Source organism: Myotis lucifugus, unplaced genomic scaffold (genome assembly GCF_000147115.1).
Source record: "Myotis lucifugus unplaced genomic scaffold, Myoluc2.0 scaffold_65, whole genome shotgun sequence".
In the NCBI taxonomy this organism is placed as follows: Eukaryota; Metazoa; Chordata; class Mammalia; order Chiroptera; family Vespertilionidae; genus Myotis; species Myotis lucifugus.
This window is the reverse complement of record NW_005871113.1, coordinates 3,807,831-3,829,448: the sequence shown is the minus strand read 5'-3', so window position 1 is coordinate 3,829,448 and position 21,618 is coordinate 3,807,831. Positions and strand designations below refer to the sequence as shown.

Below are 21,618 nucleotides of genomic sequence, written 5' to 3'. Positions count from 1 at the left end.
TAACCCTTCAGAAAAGGAAATTGAAACCATTATATAATCCATAGTTTGTGTGTGTGTGTGTGTGTGTGTGTATTTGTTGTTAGATGGGTTTGTACTTCTCGTTAGAAATGTCTTAACTCCTTAGTGTTTAGAAAGAACTTTAAATACCCTGAGCCTCTTTAAATGGATGATTTTTATTAAGATGTGAGAGGTAATTGATTAAATGGGTAAAATTCCTAAGGCTAAAAATATGGATAAAATATAGAATTAAAAAAAATGCAAGGGTGTGACTTCAGAGATGAGCCAACCTCACATTTTAGAGCAGATTTTAATTTAAAGAGCTCATTCTATATATTGAGAAATTTTAGAAAGCATGTTCTTCTTGTTTTAAAATAGCCTATTTTGTCAAATATTTGATATAACATGTTTCTCTTTTACTGTATTTATTCTTTTAATTAGAGATTTATTTCTAGGGGTATCAGATCCTTTGTTGAAAACTACAAGTCACTTAAGCATATGAATTGTATTTGAATTAGTTTCTCTTTGTCAGAATCCAAAGTTTGTTCACCTTTTGCCTAATAGTCAGCCTCTTTAGATAGCCAAAGTGCCTTCATTTGTCACCCCACCGGCTTTCAAAGGAGGTTCAAGCTGATTATGTTGACATGATCTGCTTAGTTGTTGATTAATACAGTGTTTAAGTGCTTACTAGCTAACCAGTGTATTATTGATGCTAACATTGTTTCCCTGCATAATGGGAAATGATTATTATATTGTTTTTAGTTACTAAGAATGATTTCTGTAATGGGGAATTTCAAAGTTTTTCAACTTGCAGAGCAAATATCCTAAAACTTATGTTCTGAAAACAGTGATTTGGATTTTCTTCTTACCTTACTCTCTTTCTTCTCCCAAATTAGGGCTCTTCATTTTTATGTCTTTTTAGGGGCAGTAGAGCATGCTTATATTTTATTGTTTCTCTCAAATACATAATATTATGCTGTTTTTTGAAGCCTTATTAGTATGATTTAGTTAATGGGATAACAAAAATGTGTTTAGAGTAAAATCACTTTGTTAAGGTTATTTAGTTCCCTCTCTCTTTCTCTCTTTTTTTTAACAGACTCTCCTCTTTTCTAATTTGGTGAGAAATAGCATATTAGGTAGCAGTATAAATAAACATATGTACTAGTTATAATGAATTGGAGGTTTTAGAATCAAAATTAAATCTGGGGATTTTTTAAAAGCAGAATCCTATTAAACCTTGAAGTCAAGTGCAGTATAAACCTTAGATCAAAACCAAAGGTTTATGGAGCATTGTTTAATGTTTATAACTGACTCATTATTTCCTGTTAGTGTTGTTACTTTCTTACTGGAAACTCTGTAGGGTTGTATGTACTTTGGCATTCCAGCAGATTATTTTTCTTCAATTTAAAGTACAGTCATGTTTACTGTTACATTATAGCATGTTGACCTCCCTAGAGTTTATGTGTGGAACAGAATCATACTGCACTCATTAATAGATACAACTTTCAGTTTTGTGTTCTGAAATACTGAATTTAATATATCAGTATCCAAGTTCTACTTTTTAAGCTTTTTCCCCCCCAGAAATCACAGTTCTTACAGTTGACCAGCAGGTGGCAGTCTACCATTAATGGATTTTTGCTCTCATCTTCCAGGTTGTCCTTCACTAACATTAAAAAAAGCTGTAGTCTGAAGAAGGGTTTTGTTTTAATTATTTGCATAAAAGAATTGTACTTTCAAGCTTTGTGAGTTGCAAAAGTGCCTTAGTATTATGGCTTGCATTGAACAATGTGGAAAATCTCTTCATTCCTTGGGCTTTTTAATTTGTCTTATCAACAGGTTAAAATAAAACCAATAATGGCCTTAACTGAAAAGTAGTGCTAGTGTTCTAATTTAGATGATCTTAAATCTAGAAAGTTATAGGATTTAGTTAAGTCTGTGTATTCCTGCCCCTTGCTTACAATGCAAAGGGAATTAGAGCAAAAATTTGTAAATTACTGCATCTCAAAATTGAAGGGCAGTCCTACTGATAAAAGCTACAAGTAGGCTTTCCTCCTTCCCTCAAAGTGGTGGGAGTAATGATAATATACTAGTATTTCAACACATAAAAATCACAAATCAGTGAATACAGGGGGACATAGAGTACTTAGTTCTCTTTTGATCTATCCTTAGAAAGATTAAGGGTTTAACTAATTCTTCCCCACCTCCCTGCCCTTCCATTTCCCATCGCTAACCTTCGTATTATTGTCCAAGTAACTCTAAAGCATATTAAGCCGATGATGTTTGCTTAGAAAGTGAAGTTGTCATAAGATTACGGTGAAAACGATTCACTTCTGTTTAAACAGTGTGCAACCTCTACCCCTACCACTCCTCCCTCCTGGGAATCCTTATCACGTATTTGTCCTAAAAACATTACCCACCTGCCCTGTACTTTATAGTATCAGCAATGTATCTTTTTATCTTGTGGATGATGTGCCTTTATATTTTGAGAAAAAATTTCCAGTAACAGATTCGATTTACATGGACAGAAACTTGAGCAAATGCCAAACTAGCAGGGGGGCCATTATTCTGCTCTATAAATAAGTTTAAAAAAAGAAAGAAACACACACAGAAACCTGTGAATCAACATGTTTTGGTCTAATTGAGGGGAAAAGCAAGATAGATAAATTTTGAAATGCAAATGATCACCTTCTGTTATTTAAGTATAGGTTTGTGCCAACTTTGTGGTCTTAGATTTTAAAAAGACAGTCATTTCAACAATGTATATATACTGCCAAGGATGTCTGATATTGACAAGCTTAAAAAGTTGTGACTTTTTATTTTAAAGAAAACAAATCTAACAACAAAAAGACAAAAAACCATGGAGCGTTCTCTGTCTACATCTGTGAAAAAGCCAGCAAATAAATGGCTGCAGCTGCAGGCCCATCAAGAGGGTCTTGAGAATACGAATTCACTGATCAAACCCAGCCCTGTTTTCAAAGTAGAAGCCCTTCCTTTTAGGTTCACTTTGTATCCTTAGATTATCTAGGATGACTCTCTAGAAAGGTTTTACTTTAAATAAACATCATTCATGGTAAATGGGTTCCTTTCATACCAGAGAAACAGAAAGGAGTTCAGGAAGAGAAAAGAGCAAAGAAATTGTCCCCAAAGTAGGAATAGATTGTATAGCATGACAATACAAATATAACAGTGTCTAGTTTCCATATTAGGAGACTTTTAGACAGGCTCCTTTATTTTCCATTGTGAGAGATTATAGAATAAAAACTGGAGTAAATTGATTCTTCTTCTTCAGAGGACTTCCTTGTAGTTACTCTGATTTTATTTCTATTTGCACATACACAGGCACGCAAAGGATTTTGTGTGTTTTATCATTGCAACTATTTATCATAATATAGAATAATTTTTTGTTATAAAATTTCAAGTATTAAGAAAAACTAAAATGTCAAGAAAATATTTTTCTTAGTCTTTTTTAGCAGTCTTGCTTGAGGACCTTTTAGACTTGAGAATTTATAGGTGAATATATGTATAAATTGACGAAGTCTAACATGCTCTTTACTACATCCCAATCTCTACGCTCCCAGATGTCAAATGACAGCTTTGCTTCCTCTTGTAGGCGATTTCACACTTGGAAACAGCTCACAGCTGACAGGGAAAAGTGAAACATAGAAAAATCATGCTGAACACTATCTCTGAAATTCAGTTTTAGAGCATGACATTTATTTACTACCATCCTTTGCTCTTCTAGCCTGACTTTATCAAATAGTCCATGAATATATTTTTTGAGAGTAGTCTCCCATGCCCTTCTCCATAAACATGTTTTACACACAGTTTGTTGCTTTTTGAGCACGGTGCTCTATATGATAGTTACGTATTTGATAATTAGATCTAGGTCTCAGATCGTGAGTGGTTTAAAATATCATGAGGCCATCATAAGTTTAAAATTTTGAAATGGAATTGAGAATTGCTATTTGTCCCATGTCAGCCATTAACTCATTGCATGACCTTATTGTGCAAGTTACTTAAGACTTTCCAGGACTTATTTTACTGGTAGTAAAATAAATTAGTTGAGTATAAAAAAGATTACAGATGTCAAATCATCTAATTTCCTTCTTATACAAAATTTAGCCAAAATTCAAGTCCATCTTATTAAGGGAAGAATTTTACCCCCAAGGGCAAATATTGATTTCTTGTCTTACATTGGTAGGGTTAAAATAATTATTTCACTTGGGGAACTTTCTAAATATGTATTTTTATGCATGGAGTTGTACAGAAAGAGCGTATTGTGGAGCCTGTCTGGCTGAAGTGGCTCAGGTGGCTGAATGTTGTCCGTGCAATGAAAAGTTGTGGTTTGATTCCCAGTCAGGGCACATACCTGGGTTGTGGGTTTGATCCCCAGTCAGGCACCTACGGAAGGCAACTGCTATCCCTCCCTCCCTCTCCCCCTCCTCCCTTCCTCCTTTCCTCTCTGTAAGCATGTCCTCAGGTGAAGTGGGGGGGGGGGGGAGGGAAATAAAATATATTGTAGAAATGAGGGATTTATGGAAAATATTTTTATTTAGGGGGAAAAAGCCAAGACAGCCTTTGAATAGGGTGAAATTTGAATGCCAACAGTCTCAGCAAACAAAATTGTTTAAAGAGGAATCATTTAGATCTGAGAATTTTGGGATGAGGAGTCTAATTTTAGGAATGCAAAGTTGATAGAGAAAGCAAACAAATATTGATGTATATTTTGGAAATACTAATGATATAACCAGAAAATATAGCTATATTCCTGGTGTAGTCTCTCCCCATCCCCAACCCCCAAAGAAGAAAGAAGAAAAAGTCAAGAGGTAGCTTTTATTTTTATTATTTATTTATTAAATATATTTTTATTAATTTCAGAGAGGAAAGGAGAGGGAGAGAGAGAGATAGAAACATCAGTGATGAGAGAGAATCACTGATCGGCTGCCTCCTACACGCACCCTTACTGGGGATTGATCCAGGCATGTGCTCTTGACCGGAATCGAACCTGGGACCCTTCAGTCCACAGGCCAATGCTCTATCCACTGAGCCAAACCAGCTAGGGCGCAACAGGTAGCTTTCAGAAATAATTTTAAAAGAGTAAAATATTTGTGGTTAATACTTAAACATTATAGTTCACAACAGTAACTCTTCTGTTTGATGTATCCTTACACAAAACTTCAACAGTAGCTTTCTTTTTTTTTTTTTTAATATATTTTATTGATTCTTCACAGAGAGGAAGGGAGAGAGACAGAGAATCAGAAACATCGATGAGAGAGAAACATCGATCAGCTGCCTCCTGCACATCCCCAACTGGGGAAGTGCCCGCAACCCAGGTACATGCCCTTGACCGGAATCGAACCTGGGACCTTTCAGTCCGCAGGCCGACGCTCCATCCACTGAGCCAAACCGGTTTCGGCAACAGTAGCTTTCTTGTTCATAGTAAATGTTTTAGTGTTTCCCTTGAATGATTACCAAGTACTTTTAATGTTTTGCCCTCAGTTGCTATTGTTATAAAAATGAAATCTATACCTTTGAAGGAGAATCAGTAACTTTTCAAGTTTGTGATAGAGGAGTGAAAATTTTACACTAAACATCCCCTGATGCAGTTCTTATATATTGAAGAAACTTGTGCCCTGAATATAGAGCCTTATTAGGATAAACAAGAAGAGCTTCAAGTCATCTTGAGTCTTAGTTGTTCAGGCAAAGCCATTCTGAAGTAAAGATGATTAAATATGCGTTTGAGGTTAATCTAGACCCTTAGGATCCATCCCTAGGTAGGATGTGTCCTGGAGCCCTCATAAACTGTTAGCTAGCTACTTTGACCAAATCACCAGTTTCTCTACCATGTGAAATATTGTCATTTCGAATCTCCATGAAGTAACCAGGGCCTTACTCCTCCGAAGCAATTATTCACAAATACTTCTTCAAATCTTTTAAAATGCTAAGACTTTAAAAAATTAATGATGATAAAGCAAGTGAAATTGCTGAAGTTCCTTTCCTAGCAGTGCATGTAGCTCTGCCCGCCTAACAGAGCAGCAGAGCTGCAGAGAGAGGGAGCTGCGCCTGTCATTGCCACAATTTTCAGTTAGCCTTTTTCCCATCAATCAACTTTAATGGCGTTGGCTGGGTAACACTGTGACACCCGATGGCTATTCAGAATGGAGTAGTTGTTGATATGATCAATGGAAAATGGAGCATGCTGTTGGTTTTTTTCCTACTAGAAATGCAGGGTGAGAGAGTAAGCAAGATTGTATAGAGCTCAGAATTATAATTATAATCAGTCAACCAGAAGTCATATGGTAGTTACCCGTTTCTCATTTTATCTCACAAGAATACAGTATAGTAATGACACCTATAAACTATCTTGAACACGTAATTCTTGGCCTGGAATGCTGAATCAAGTTAAATCAAGGAGTTTTGACTCAAGTTGAGCAGATAATTGTAGGAAAGCTCAGAACGTGGCTGCCAGGTCACCACGACAACAGGACGAGTAGAGCTGGGTAGTGGGAGAAATGCAGAATTTGATATTTTGTCAAGCCTAGACTGAGCTGACGGTGGTGTGCACCTACATCCAGTTCCCCACGTATAACAAAACAGGCCCAGGGTTCCAGGTAATTAAATTACCTGTAAACCAACTGAATTAATGTGGTGTCGGAAAGCAAGGCTAGAGAGTGGGATGAGCCAAGAAAGCATGAAAGGAGGACCCAGCCCACACCCCTCCCTTCACCTTTTGGCCACCTGGACAGCAGAGCTCCAGCCTTGCAGACTTCTCTCTGCAAAGTTCTAGCCTCTGTCATTGGCCTTCTCTGGATAATAATGTAATGAATTGGTGATACAGGCCACTTCTAAACAGTCCAGATACCCTCCTTGACAAATACCGTATTTGAATAATCATTTGAATACAATGTTGGAGGACTTTATGCAATGTAGAAATGCTAATTGGGCAGTCAGCATTCTTTGAAATAGGATAAAATTAGAAAAAAGGAGGAAAATGGCCATTTGAAAGGCTAGGGTAGGAAATGCAAGTTCCAGGTTCTAGTTAGTCTCTCACCCTGAGAATTGAGATCTGCACAGACCTTAGGCAAGTAAATTTCTTCTGCCTTTGACTACCTTATTTCAAAGGCACAATCTCAACAGTTGTGCACCAATGGATTTTTAAACTTTAAACTTCTAAACTTTGATGATTTAGGTTATAGGTATTAGAAGAACAATCCAAACTTGGAATTAAAATGAAATTTGATTCTCTTAGTTGGTGTAGCTTTTAGTTTTACTTTCATTCGAAACATTTAGTCTTATTTGTGGAAACTTAAAAAAAAATGTCTTTATAAAAGCCTAAGTGACCAGCCGACTGGCCGGTAGCTATGACGCGCACTGACCACCAGGGGGCAGACGCTCAACGCAGGAGCTGCCAAGCCACAGCAACTTTGCAGAGTGCCCTCTTGCACTCCAGGACCCCTCAGGGGATGTTGGACTGCTGGTTTGGTTTCCACCCAGTCTCCGCAGGCCAGGCTGAGGGTCCCTGTCGGTGCATGAATCCATGCACCGGGCCTCTAGTATCTAAAATAATAACTTTGGAGAAAACTAGGTAGTGTGGTTGTCCTACAGTGCATGTAAATGAATTTGATTTTGACAACATTTAAATAAAATTTCGAATGGATACTAAATATGTCATCAGGCCAGCAGCCAGATATTAGAGCCAGCTTACATCTTTTTATAGCACACTTCATGTCTTTGTGGGCCTGGATTCCTTACATCGAAAAGGGGCAGGGGAAACCTTCGGATACCTCCCAACCCTGTCTTCTTCCTGCTCCCAGGGCTTTTTAGCTCTTTCCTCTGCCATATGCCATTCGTGCCAGAACAAACTAAATGTAGGGATCGTCATCCCTGCAGAGGGGAGCATTGGAAAGAGTCTCTGCAGCACCCGCTGTAAGCCACCGTCATGTCTTGCCTGAACTACTGCAGTCATCAGCTGCCTGGCTCCATTCTCACCCTACTTTTGTTTCATCCAGCGGACAGAGCACGCTTTAGATCACGCCTGAAACTTTCTAGCCTGCCACATGTAAAAGTGCCCAATGGGACCTAAAGAAATGAATGTGATGAGGCCTTTTTAGGTGCTTTGAAAGCCTTGAATGAACAGTGCTACCAAACACATGATTGATATATTTACTCAACAAACATTTATTAAGTGGCTCCTGTGTCCCAGGCACCGTGTCTAGGAGCTAGAAATAAAAGACATAATTGGCATAAGATTGACAGTTACTCTTGAAGATTTATATAAAAAAAGAAACTACCCAAACAGAAGATATACACTATTGGTTAAGTAGGACATTAATAGACCTTTACAGGTGAATGGTTGTATTTATAGAATCGTAATTTACCAACCTAACAAAAGATATGCTTAGCTGTCCTTCTTCTCGCCGTTTGGTTCCATATAATGTTGGATTCAAAAACATTCTTTCTTCTGTGTTTCTTTCTCTTTGCTCTTTAGTCATCAGCTGTAGTGGAAGACTAATGCTCGGCCCCTGCATAGAAAATCTTTATACACAGCAAGAGCTGGTGAGAGAAATTGACTAGAATTTTGTAATTCTAGTCCCTTTCAATTAGCAACAGATGCTGCAGGGAAAGGCTGTCTGTGTTTCCATGCTCTAGCTGACGTGGAACACTCACTGCAGAGAAAGATGTGCTTTTCCTCGGTCCAAGTGCGTCAGTATGTCACTGACGTTAGATCAGATTTTTTTTTGACTGCCCTCTACTCCAACCTAAGGCCATTAATGAAGTCTGGCTCCCTTGGAAGCAGGTTAACAAGTTTTTGATCATTTACAACAGCATTTTAAATCTTACTGAACACTTAGAATTTATAGAAAATTTACTCCAGTTTTTTTTTTTATGACACTATTAAAGTATACATGGTGTTTAATTGTAAGGTTTATAAAAATGCAGCTTAATTTTCATATTGTCTTATTCACTGAATTCCAAAAGCTACTATATTTTTGTTACTTATGTTTTTGTTTTTTTTCCAAAAGAAAGAGTTGGAATTCTTAGGGTCAATTTTTTTAAAATAAATTTTTTAATGTTTTTCTTTAAAAATTAATTTTAGAGAGAGAGGAAGGGAGAGGGAGAGTAGAAACATGGCATCAACATCAATCTGATGCCTCCTGCACACGCCTTGCTGGGGATTGAGCCCACAACCTGGGCATATGCACTGATCCGGAATCGAACCAGGACCTCCTGGTGCATGGGTTGACACTTAACTACTGAGCCACACCAGCGGGCTTAAGGTCAATTTTTAACAATTTAAAAAATTATTTTGGGAAAAAAAATTTTTAAAATTATTTTGGAAAAAATTTTTAGAAAGTATTTTGGAAAAAAATTCTGTGGCATTAGAAAAATGTATTTACCCTTCCTCCCCAACATATACTTACCACTGATTATTATTTTAATGTATTATATAGGTCTGTGCCTTTAAAATTGTTCTGTCATTATGATATCTGGATAGAGTGCTAAGTCATTTATGTGACAGATTCTCCAAGCAACCAACTATTGGTTTAATTTGACTATTACATAAAAACTTATTTGTAACAATTGCTGCTTTTTCATTGAGATTTATATGACCTCTTAATAACAGTTCTGCAGTTATAATTTCTTTGAGAGTGAAAAGAAGTAAGGCTTGTAAAATTCTCTCTTTTTAAAGTGGTTAAGGAAAACAGTTTAGGAAAAATATTTAAATACTTGTCCTAAATTAAAATAGAATTTCTTTATACGGGAAATTCTTGTCTAAGAAAATTCTGAACTTCCTGTATGTTCTACCATGTACTGGAAGGAAGATAGCAACAGAACATACTGCCTGATGGAGGCTGTAGAATTGTCTCTGGAGATTTTTGGGATGGGTGTGGGCAACTGTATTGTTATTATTAGTAGAAGTAAGTGGAAGGATGAGAGGACCTGTGTGTCTCCCTTAGAAGAAGCACCAGGGAACAGAATCAAGTGATGTCACTAGTTGGTAGGGATACCTGGACAAACCCATCAAGGACTGCCTTTGTGCCACCAGGTTCCCTGATTTATCCCACATTGTAACAGGAATGTCTCTTAAAGAGCGAGTCCTGAGTTTGGGATGCTGAGGGCACCACTGTTGCTTGAAATTCGAGATAATTCTTCTTTATAAAGCTTTATAGAAAGGTTAGTATTTAAAGCTTGAGATGCATTTTCTAGCTTTTTCCATTTTCTATAACATTTCCAGCATAGTTTTAGTATTATCTTTGGTTATTTTTGAGTCACGTCTTTTGACAAATGTATATAATTTAAATCATGTAGTCCTAACAGGCAGGGCCTGAGCCTGTGGATACCCTGTATGATGTCAGTAGTGCTGAGATCACGTGGTCTGTCCCATGTCTTTCCTACTTCCTCAAGTCTGGGCGGATACTTTGTTTTTTCCCTTCACTTCTCACACAGATACAGACATTTTAGGGTTTCCTGAGTGCAAGCTGTTTTTATACTCCTTTACTTTACAGGAGTGAGGCTTATTATAGTTACGGTTTTGGGGTCAGGTTAACATGATTATTTTTGGCTATAGGAGGGAGACTCAGTAAACTCTGATTGTCTATCTATCTATCTATATAAAAGGTAATATGCAAATGAGGCTGGGACTCTGTAATGGTCACAACCAGCTCAGAAGGAGGGGCTGGGCGCGGCCCCGAGCCTGAGAGAACCACACACAGGCGTGGCCTGGAGCCTGAGAGATCAACACAGAGGGGCAACTGCTCCGAGCCTCCACAGCGTGGCTGTGGGGCAGGCCCCCAGCGGACAAACACACACACACACATGGGGCTGGGGGCAGGCCCCAAACACACACACACACACACACACACACACACACACACACGGCGCCTGCTCTGCGGAGTGGCTGGGGGCAGGCCCCCAGCGGACACACACACACACACACACATGGGGTGCCTGCTCCGAGCCTCCTTGGCCAGATGGAGAGCGGGCCTAAGCAGTCAGTAGGATATCCCCTGAGGGCTCCTGGACTGTGAGGGGGGCAGGCTGGGCTGAGGGACCCCCACCCCTCAGTGCATGAATTTCATGCACCGGGCCTCTAGTAAAGACTATAAAACTCTCCTATGTTTTAGCAAGCTCTTTGACAAGAGAGAGGAAGGGAGAGGGAGAGATAGAAACATGGCATCAACATCAATCTAATGGGTTATCAAGGCAGCATCATTTTTTCTGAAAAATACCTTGGCTTGTTGAAGAGTGTTCTATGATGTTGAACATGAGTAAAATCGATGTAGTCAAAGTACATTTTACGTGGCGATAGCTTTATTGTTAACCTGAACTTGTTTATTCACTTGTGAAATAAGAGTATGAATCAGTAAGATTCTGTGTTGTGTTAGAATATGATAATTGTGCTAAAGGGAGAGTTCTAGAATTTTACTAAACTGTTCTCACATATTTGATTTCCTTAAAATTCTAGATGATTGAAAATCTAACCTGGAGCTGATTCTGTCTCCATTACATTGAAAGATGGCAACAGTTAGGTTTAGTGACACTGATTCATTTCACTTGCTACCAGGTCTCTTAGAGAAAAGGAATAGTGGTTGGGTCTAGAAAGGAGATAGAGGAAAATTGAGCATTGCCGGCTCATTTTGGCATAATCCCACTCTTTGGGCATCTTATGTTAATGGAGGGGGAAAAGTTATGAGAAAGGCTCACGAGTACTTTTGAAAACATTTTCAGGATCATAAAATTACAGGTAGGAAGAATGCTAGAGGTCTGGCTGTCCTCATTTTCCAAGAAGCTTTAGTACCACGCCGAGCCAGGCTCACAGAGCAGCGTAGCTCGAGCCCTGTCTATCAATACATTTCTTTGACTCAGAAAGAAGAATATCTAGGATTCTTTGATATCACCATCTTTTTTTGAGGTTTTGTGGGGAAAATCTGAGACCTTGTTTGTTTTCTTAGGGAATAGTTTATTCCCCCCAATCACTTTGTTCGATGCCTGTAGTACTGCTGCCCTTGTGGAGAATACGGCCACTGGACATTGCAAATACAGAATGTAGTGGGGGTGGAGGGGACATGCATGGAAACTTAACACTTGGGTTTTATAAGAAAAATATTTTGAGGATAGAGAAAACTGTGTAAACAGTGGTAGAATTTATCCTTTAAAATGTTTCTGCTTTTTTTTTTAAGATTTAAAAAATGTAAGGTAGGAGTTTAAAGGGATTTCTCAGCTTCACCATATTCTGAAAATAGCTTCACAAACTTATTTGGTCTTTATTTCTATAAGTTTTCTACTTTTGAAGTTAGGCACATCTACTGACTATTCACCTGGTGTTTGTAGTAGCTATCGTTTAGCTTTATATATAAATCAGTATTCTTGGTTTATGCTTAAACTTTTTATATAGATTTTGCAAGTAAAGCAGTTTTAGAGAAGTGCTTTTGACAGCCACACAGCCTCAGGCTTCTTTTTGGCAATTCAATTTCAGGGTATATCTTTACAATTTTAATCTAAGAATTAGAATTAGGGCTAATGTACAATAATATGCTAATAGGGAATATTCAGACACTGTGGCAGTTCACATTCGATGCAGTGTGTTGGTCATTATCTACCTGTTTAAGGACTCTGGCAGAAGATTGCGAGGGATTTCAAAGCAGATAAAACCAATGAACCCAGTTCTCAGACTCCTTAGTTGAGCAAGTTCACAGAAATCAATAAAGGAATATACCTTGTCTGTCTCCTGAAGTGCCTCTCAAACTTTTCTACCCAAGTACTTCTGACTGTAGAGGCAATATGAAATGGGTACCCCAGGGGACTAGTGAAATATGATCCTGAAGTCCCTTTGAAGTCTTTTATCTTGCAAATCCATGTAAATTTTACATTCTGTTCCATAATAGATCTCTGTTTCTTTTAATGGTAAAACAATATCCAGCTCCCTTCCACACTTATAAAAAGCTTTATGCTCAGGAAGATGTACTGTGCTTATTTGGTAGTTTCAAGTCCCCCCCCCCCCCCCCCCGCAACAAACACAAAAACACACACGCACACACACACACACACACACACATTTCATTCCCACCCCTCTCACCCCTGGACCCCTCCTAATCCCAGCAGTGATTGCAAAACTAACATAACATAGCCCTTTTGATGGTCTAGTAGGCTGCACTGGTAATGGCACTTGGACCTTTGGCTGAATTTAAAAGGGGCTTTATAAATTGCTAGCCATTGATACATTATGGAGCCTTATCTCAATGACCCTCTGCTCAATCCTAACAGGAAACCTTTCTGAGCAGAGTTGGCGTATGGCTTTAGTCTAGAGCTTTTCAGGGCATGTTAGACCCTATAAAACCATCTTATTAATTTTCACTTCTGATTGGGTCAGATGTTCCTCTTTTCCCAGGGCACCCAGTTACTCTAGTCTCCAAAGCCACCCTACCCAAATAAGGTTTCCATAAAGTTGCTTGGAAATGTTAAATAATGCATGCAAAATATTAGACATAGTTCCTTACATATAGTAAGTAGTCAATAAATGTTAACTGCTATTTTAGTGTTGCAATGATCATTATTGCAGTGTGTGCCTACTGTGAGCACAGCAACACAGAACGTGAGATTTATTGGTAGCATATTCAAAATAGATGACTGACCAGTGATTTTGGATCTTGACTAGTGAACAGATATCATTTATTATAAAACTAAGAGATATGTACTACTAGCTGTACGATTAAAGAAAATGGAATGACTTAAATTCTTGAGCAAAAACACTAAAAGACAAAGCCACAAAATATGCCATTGGGTTTTGGGGTCCAGCCCCAGCAGGTCCAGGGGTTCCCAAAGGTATGGACGGAGTTGGCAAAGAAAGAATGTCACGGAGGCAGTGTTCAGTTGATCAGCATAGCGAGGTTCTCTAGCCAGGTTCTCCAGCCAGGTTCTCCAGCCAGGTTCTGTTCTTTATTCTCCTGTTACATCTGTATTTATACCAATTGATTTTAATGCTATCCACTCTATTCCAAAGGTTAGGGCGTTTGTTATCTCCATTCCAAGGTCATTACTCTATTGTTCTGCTAAGCTACAAGGAAGTAACTGAAGGAGATTATCCTAAGTAAAGATTATGTAGCTTAAGCGTGATTGTTCGTAGTTAAAGTGATTAATTACCGGCCTGGCACTTAGTTAAGGGGTTTTATTCCCTTCCTTAGTCCTGTTAATCCCTAACTCCAGGAAAAAATCCCCACCTGGGGAAACAACTTTTCTCGGAGAGGTGACCTTGGTTAAAACACATAGCATTAAGAAGGGGAGCAAACATATTAAGAATAGTATGCCATATAAGCCAGGTCCCTTGAAACATATGCTGTGCAGATGTTTCTTCCCTGCAGCGACTGTGTCAAGTAGCAAGGATGGACCGGCTTCCGGCAATTGGGAAAAGTGATTTTCACATTATTTAGCATGTGGCCAGCACATGGAATTCTATGGAGGGATAGTGCCTAGCGTAGTGTCTAGTTTGTGCTGTTTATGTATGCTGGTTGAATGACTCTGATAGGATGAGACCTCATTGTGAAGGCCTGATTGTATACATGCCTGTTTAAGTTAGACATGTGAATGTTATTTAATGGTCAGTGAGAAGCCATTTCAGAATTTTGAATAGGAAGAGGATGCATTGACTGCTTAAACTGGAAGGAACTGTGCAATGGGAGGCTTGGGAATGGATGTGGGGCAGTGTATTTGAATCTTGGAGGGATACTATAAGCACTATGAATGAGAGCCCCAATGTATTTTTCTTAAAGAAAATCACTATTTTAGGAAATCCTTGAGTGTCCAAACTATAGAATGTAGAGCTAAATTTAACATAGAGACCCTCAGATCTGACCTTCATATTATGAATGAGATCAAGTGAATTCCTCAAAGCTCTTAGTCCAGGGCTTCTGATTCCTAGTCTATTGCTCTGAAATGTATAACAACATTCAAATTGTGGGGGAAACCATGTAGCCAGCAGAGTCTTGGGCAGGATTGACCTACATATAGCTTTGTCGTTCCTGCTCCAACAAGCCTGAATATGTTTCATGTCATCTGGTTATACATTTAAAATTGTCACTTGGCCTGGCTAGTGTTGCTCAGTGGTTGAGTGTGGACTCATGAACCAGGAGATCAGTTCGATTCCCGGTCAGGGCACATGCCCAGGTTGTGGGCTCAATCGCCAGTAGGGGCGTGTAGGAGGCAGCTGATCAATGATTCTCTATCATCATTGATATTTCTCTCTTCCTCTCCTTTCCTCTCTGAAATCAATAAAAATATATTTAAAAAAATAAAATAAAATTGTACCACTTGGATATTCATGTAGGCTAACCAGCATGGAATGAAAGTAAAACTCTCAATACCACAGAGGCAAACCAGTAAAACATTTTGTCATATTTTCTCACCAATCTTTAAAAAAATACATAATTTTAAAATTAGAACTCTATTGTTTTTTTAAAAATTTACTATATCCAGACGTTGACTTATATGCTTAAACTTTGCACAAATATATCATTTTAAATGCTTATGTGTGCCGTGCCAGCACAGTCAAGGGTTCAGTGAGCCTGAGGAGGGCCAGTGAAAGATGAAAGAAAAGACAGACAAAGAGAATATAGCTGGGGCTTGGTGGATCTCCTGTGCCTGGATGAGGCCACAGAGAAGTATCCATCCAGCAAGCTGAGGCTTTATTTTATAGTCAGAGAAAAACAAGGTAGTGGTCAACATAGTTACAATGTTCTTGTGAGTTTCACTTGTTTTGGCAGCACTTACAGCACCTCCCACAGCCCATCAGCTACCCAGGAAGGATCTAGGGCAGTGATGGCGAACCTATGACACCTGTGTCAGAGGTGACACGCGAACTCATTGTTTTGGTTGATTTTTCTTTGTTAAATGGCATTTAAATATATAAAATAAATATCAAAAATATAAGTCTTTGTTTTACTATGGTTGCAAATATCAAAAAATTCTATATGTGACACGGCACCAGAGTTAAGTTAGGGTTTTTCAAAATGCTGACACGCCGAGCTCAAAAGGATCGCCATCACTGATCTAGGGGGTGGCCATAAGGTCAAGCTTAATTATGCTAAGAGGGCTCTGCCCTCTAAGCTGGGACTTGTTTGTGGCTCTGCCACAGGTCAATCCGAGGCTTAACTCTAGAGCCGCTTCCTAGCCGCTTCCTATACTTATAGTAGTATTCCATCATAAGGATGTGCCTATATATATACAGATATGTGTGTGTGTGTGTGTGTGTGTGTGTGTGTGTGTGTGTGTGGCTTTGCAACTAATTGAATGTCATTAGGAAAGGGTAAAAATAAATCAAACATGACTTAAGGGCTAAAAGCCTCAGAAATGGTGAAATGAGGAGTTTTTGCAGACTTGTGGAGAAACCTGAAAGATGACACCTGAGAATTCCTATTACATTTAAGGAACTTGTGCTGATGAGAGAGGGATTAACACAGATAAAATTGTAATTTGTAGACACTCTAAAATCTCTTATCTTAGCCAATAGTTTCAGTTGTGGCTTAAAACAACATATCTCTCTGTACTTGTAATAACAAAGTGGGTAAATCTGCATTGCACATGCTCCTCCTTTAGTTGAAAACAATTATATAGGAGAAGGATGATACTATGAACTAGGTCTTAGTTCTGTTACTGATTTACTATGTGACATTGGACAAGGCGTGTCACCTCTCTGGTTTCTGTTCTGTACAAGGATAATTAATACTGCTTTAAATGATTTTTGCAGTTCCTTCTGAACGTAGAGTCTTTGTTTTTAAATCAAAATATGACCTCTTAGGTAGAGTTGGCTACACTTTCTCAAATTTGAAAAATTAAGCAAAATGCTGATATAGTATATTCATGTAACTTTTAAGTATAGTATCTTGAAGGTGTCCCTCTATCAACTAAAGAAAAAATGTCTCCATTTAATATATGACTGCGTCAAAAAAAAAAAAAATGCAACCACAGTAGGTGATCAAAGGGATAAGTAACTTTCAGGGATTTTGAAAGCCCAGTAGTATTTAGTATTTGCTCTCTCAGCATTAAAAAGGTCACCTTGCTAATACATGTTAATTTTGAAAGTTTAATTGACCTTTGGAATTTTAATATCAACCTTTTTTGGTGTGTTTAGAGGTTGGAGCAATCACTGAAGAAACTGAAGCCTGTGATTGGTGGAGTTTGGGTGCTGTCCTCTTTGAACTTCTCACTGGCAAGGTAAGCAGTGACCTGGACGCTTAATAAGTTTACCCAGATGCTACCTTGATTTCAAATTGAGACCATTTAGCCTTTGCCTGTAATTTTTAGATCAGAGACTAGGTAAGGAAAACTTTGAGATATATATGTTCAGTAAATTTATCAAGATTTCAGATAAAAAAAAAATAGAGTTGTATTGCACTGAATAAATCGATGGTAAAATTCTGTATGTCACAATGTCAGTACACAGTAAGATACTGGTATAAGACTAAACACTTTTTCTCTTTATTTTCTATGATTCCCCTTTAAATAGAGTTAAATCTGTAAAGTTCATATCAGGATGTATTAGAATTCTTTAGATGTTTTAAACACTTTGTCTGAAATCAGGAGGGAATTCTCATTTTAAAGAAAATTAATGTAGATATAGATGGTAACCTCTTTTTTCTCAATACTATAATTTTTTCCTATCTGTTCTAGCTTTAGGACAGAATTTATGCTCTCTCTGATCAATAACTTTTAAGTAAGATATTTGAGGTTAGTAGACTTTAATAGAGTACTGTGCAGATTGCCTCCTAGGAAGAAAACAGAGGAACAGTCAGTTTTATAAGTAGTCCTCTACCTTAAATATGTAGATAAGATAGAATTCCCAAGATAGTTGTGGAATTTACAAACCACCTATACATACATTTAAACCATAATGTGCCGCATATACATATATATACATATATATATTATTAATTTTGAAGGTTTTTAATACATTAAAATTATTTAGAATTATCTAAAGTCTCTTTTTAGTTTTTATGTATAAATATAAGCTCTTCTACTTATGAGCCACTTTATAACTAAGGTAAAAGGGCTAGAAGCATAAGCTTATGATGTGATTTATCTGATTGCCTTCATTCCAGTTAGAAGTTCTATAGGCTTAGAGCCCTCGTCTTAAACTGCTTAGGTGGCACTGCTGATTACTACACCTCCAGTTAAGACTATTGCTGAGTTCTCTGCACTCACTGTCCATAAATCCTGGGTAAGAAGTGTACCTGATTGATTGTTTCAGACTCTGGTTGAGTGCCATCCAGCAGGAATAACTACTCACACTACTTTGAACATGCCAGAATGTGTCTCTGAAGAGGCTCGCTCACTCATTCAACAGGTAATTTAATTGACCTATTGGCCAAGTGTGTCAAACATGCAAATTAGCAGAGCCTGCAGCTCCAAAACCTTAAAGAAATTAATTTTGGGCAAGAAAGACCCATTACTGATTGCAAATTCAGAACTAGTACTGTGTATCTTCAGTTTTATGCTATTATCTAAGTATTGGTGAGCTTATTGGTATTAAAATTTTTTCTCTCAAAAATCTAGGCTAATATTTAGTCTGTCTGTCTGTCTATCTATCTATCTATCTATCTATCATATATAAGCCTAATATGCAAAGTGTCCCCTTGGGAATTCGACCGACTGGGAATTTGATCGCTCACTATGATGTGCGCTGACCACCAGGGGGTGGTGTGGAACCAAAGAAGGCCCCGGCCAGTGGCCAGCAGTCAGCAGCCGCTAGGGACCCTACCCATGCACGAATTTCGTGCACTGAGCATCTAGTTCTATATATTTATATAGGTGTAACTTTAAGAATTGCGTTTAGCTTGTCTGGAGCTGCTCTATTTTTGCTATTATATTTTGTAACTATTTATGAATAGCTATTTTCGATCTTTAATTCATATTTATAAACTTAGAAACGGGCTCCTCAGGTTGCATAGGGGAGATGTGGTGTTAGAAAATCTTGCCCAGTTAGATCATTCTTAGTTAGCTTCATCCATTGATGGAACTTGGGCATTGGTGTCAGTGCATTTTTTGGTGGCTTTGAAGAAAGAGACAGTTGGTAATTCAAGTTTAGTATTCCAGAGGGAGGCTTGAAACTCTGGTGAGCTTCTTAAATTGATTCCCTACATTTAAAATGCTCCTCTAGTTTTGAATAATGGATTTGGTGAGTACACTGAGGGTTGTCAGTGTTGTGGTATGATAGGCTCACAGCAAATCAGCAATAACTGCCAGGCCTGGGATCTGTACACTTTTATGAAAAACACAAAGGGAAAGGCTATTTGAAAAACATAAGAACTAAAGTTTTTGTTTAATGAAACATGAATTATTTTTTTAATCAGGGAAAATAAACTTTTTTAAAAGGGAAGGGAGGGCTAATATAACATATTAAGAAGAGAAATACCTAGTATCCTCTTGAAGAGTGACTTTGGTTCCATTCAACAAATGTAGGCAAGGCATAGTGCTCTAAGCTGTAAAGGTAAGACATAAAAAACTGTATCGCAGGTGGATGTGATAAAGGCTGCCAAATAGGTTGAAAGAATACTTTGGCAAGTGAAAATACAGAGGGGTTATTGTTGATACAGTGGTAGTATTAGGAAAATTTTGTGTAGTGGGTGTTATTTTTGTGGAGCCTTAGGTTTTCAGCATGACAAGGTGGGATGTGGAAGAAGTAGCTAGGTGGAATAAATAAAGAAAAAAGTCTGAAAGACTCAATTTGGTTTATCTACAGTGGAGGGATGAATATAGTGATGAGTGTGGAAAGATAAGTTGGGATTCTCTCATGGGGTTCTATTATCAGTATCACCTGGTAGAGTGATAGTATTTAATTTAGAAAAAAACAGGAGATTTTTGTACAGAAGAGTGAAAGAATCAGAAATATACTTCATGAAGATCCTGAAAATATAAAGCAACATAATCAGGTTGGAAATACTGAGATGGAATACCCTAAGCATTTTGCAAAAGAACTACTAGTAAGAGATAATGCAAAGATATATAAAACATTTAATTTCAATGGGAAAAGGACACTCACTTGATTTCATCTTATTTGTTGTGGCACAAAAAGATAAATTTAAAATGAGTTTTTTTGGTAAATAATTTAAAGAAGGCTAGCAACTGCCAATTTTTGTTTCTCTTCCTTAAAGAAATAGTCATTATTATACAGTGTGGGGCAAAAGTAGGTTTACAGTTCTATGGAAAATAATGCAATAATTAATAACTAATAATACAAGAATAAACTGTTTTACCTACTCATAACTATAAACCTACTTTTGCCTCACCCTGTATAACATCTAGAATAGAATTCCCCGCATTAATTTATAAAGGTCTGTTGCTCCCATTTTTATTAGAAATTATAAAGGAGTTGTAAAGGAGTCTAGGCTGAAGGTATGTTAAATCCCCAAATGCAGATACTTACCGCTTATATCGTAAATCAGCATTCTGTCATTGCCTGCCTAAGGAAACTACCACTCAGGTCAGGGAAACATCATCAGGAAAGGGAAGAGGGGTCTCTTGGCATGATTAGCCATTTGTCACTTTGACTTTCCTCTTCCACTACCTCACAGGTCATAGAGGCCATTTAAAAAAAACCCCACAAAATGATTTATATGGAAACAATTATTCTGCTTTGGGGAGATTTCCCCTCTTTGGTCTGTCACCTTCTTGCTTTCTTCCTAGCTTTCATAAAATTCATGGTTCAGTCATCTTAGTCAAGGCATTGGTACTAAAGGAAACATAGTAAATGCAGTTTTTTATAAGAAGATAGTTATATTTTACGAACCCTCAGAGCATGTATGTTTGTACTTTAGTGTACGTTTGGTTAACTATGACACAGTTGCTTTGTCAGTTGAAAGATTATCTTGGATTTGCCACTGGTTGACATATTTGCTTAAGCAATGGAATCTTTGCACGATCTCTCTTGTGGCCTGGTATAGTATTTAAAATGGCAGAATAAACAGGATAGTCATGAGTAAAACAATTATACTTTTGCCTATAGATTTATACTTGCAAATTTATAGAAGAATCCATGAACTAAGTAAATTGACTTCAGTAAAATGAAAATATGAACCTCTATTGGAATTTCATAATGAGGTCATGCTTTAGAAAGAATGAGGGTGGACAAGCCAATTGTAACAAAGAAGGAAGAATTTACATTTTCCTGAAATAGTAAAAAATATGTGATAGTCATAGTTAATTTTTACCAATATTTGATATTTTATGCTGGGCTGGTGTGGCTCAGTGGTTGAGCATTGACCTATGAACCAGGAGGTCATGGTTTGTTTCCCAGTCAGGGCACATGCACGGTTTCGGGCTTGGTCCCCAGTATGGACTGTGCAGGAGTCAGCCTATCAGTGATTCTCTCTAATCATTGATGTTTCTATCTCTCCCTCTCTCTTTCTCTCTGAAATCAATAAAAACATTTAAAAAAATATTTGGAAATTAAACAACACACCTATGACTCATATGACCTATGAATCAAAGGAAAAAATCCCAAGAGAAGCTGGAAAATGTTCTTAATGAACTAAAAGCAAATACTAATGTACAATATATAAAAATTTATAGGATGCAGCTAAAATAGGTTTTGAGGAAACTTTATGGCTTTAAACACCTATGTCAGAAAAG

The 21,618-nt window shown here is 37.7% G+C and overlaps 1 protein-coding gene across 15 annotated transcripts in view; it reads left to right on the top strand.

Annotated features, from left to right (window-relative positions):
- RPS6KC1 (ribosomal protein S6 kinase C1) overlaps positions 1-21,618 on the top strand; it is a 131,282-nt gene that overhangs the window by 105,588 nt on the left and 4,076 nt on the right. For 13 of the 15 annotated variants that reach the window (XM_023754755.1, XM_006089883.3, XM_014456839.2 and 10 more), the window contains 2 exons: positions 17,123-17,205; positions 18,239-18,334. In XM_023754755.1, the coding sequence (XP_023610523.1) occupies positions 17,123-17,205; positions 18,239-18,334 (179 nt within the window). The remainder of the gene's footprint in view (positions 1-17,122; positions 17,206-18,238; positions 18,335-21,618) is intronic. The other 2 variants (XM_023754757.1, XM_014456837.2) reach the window with 1 other exon arrangement.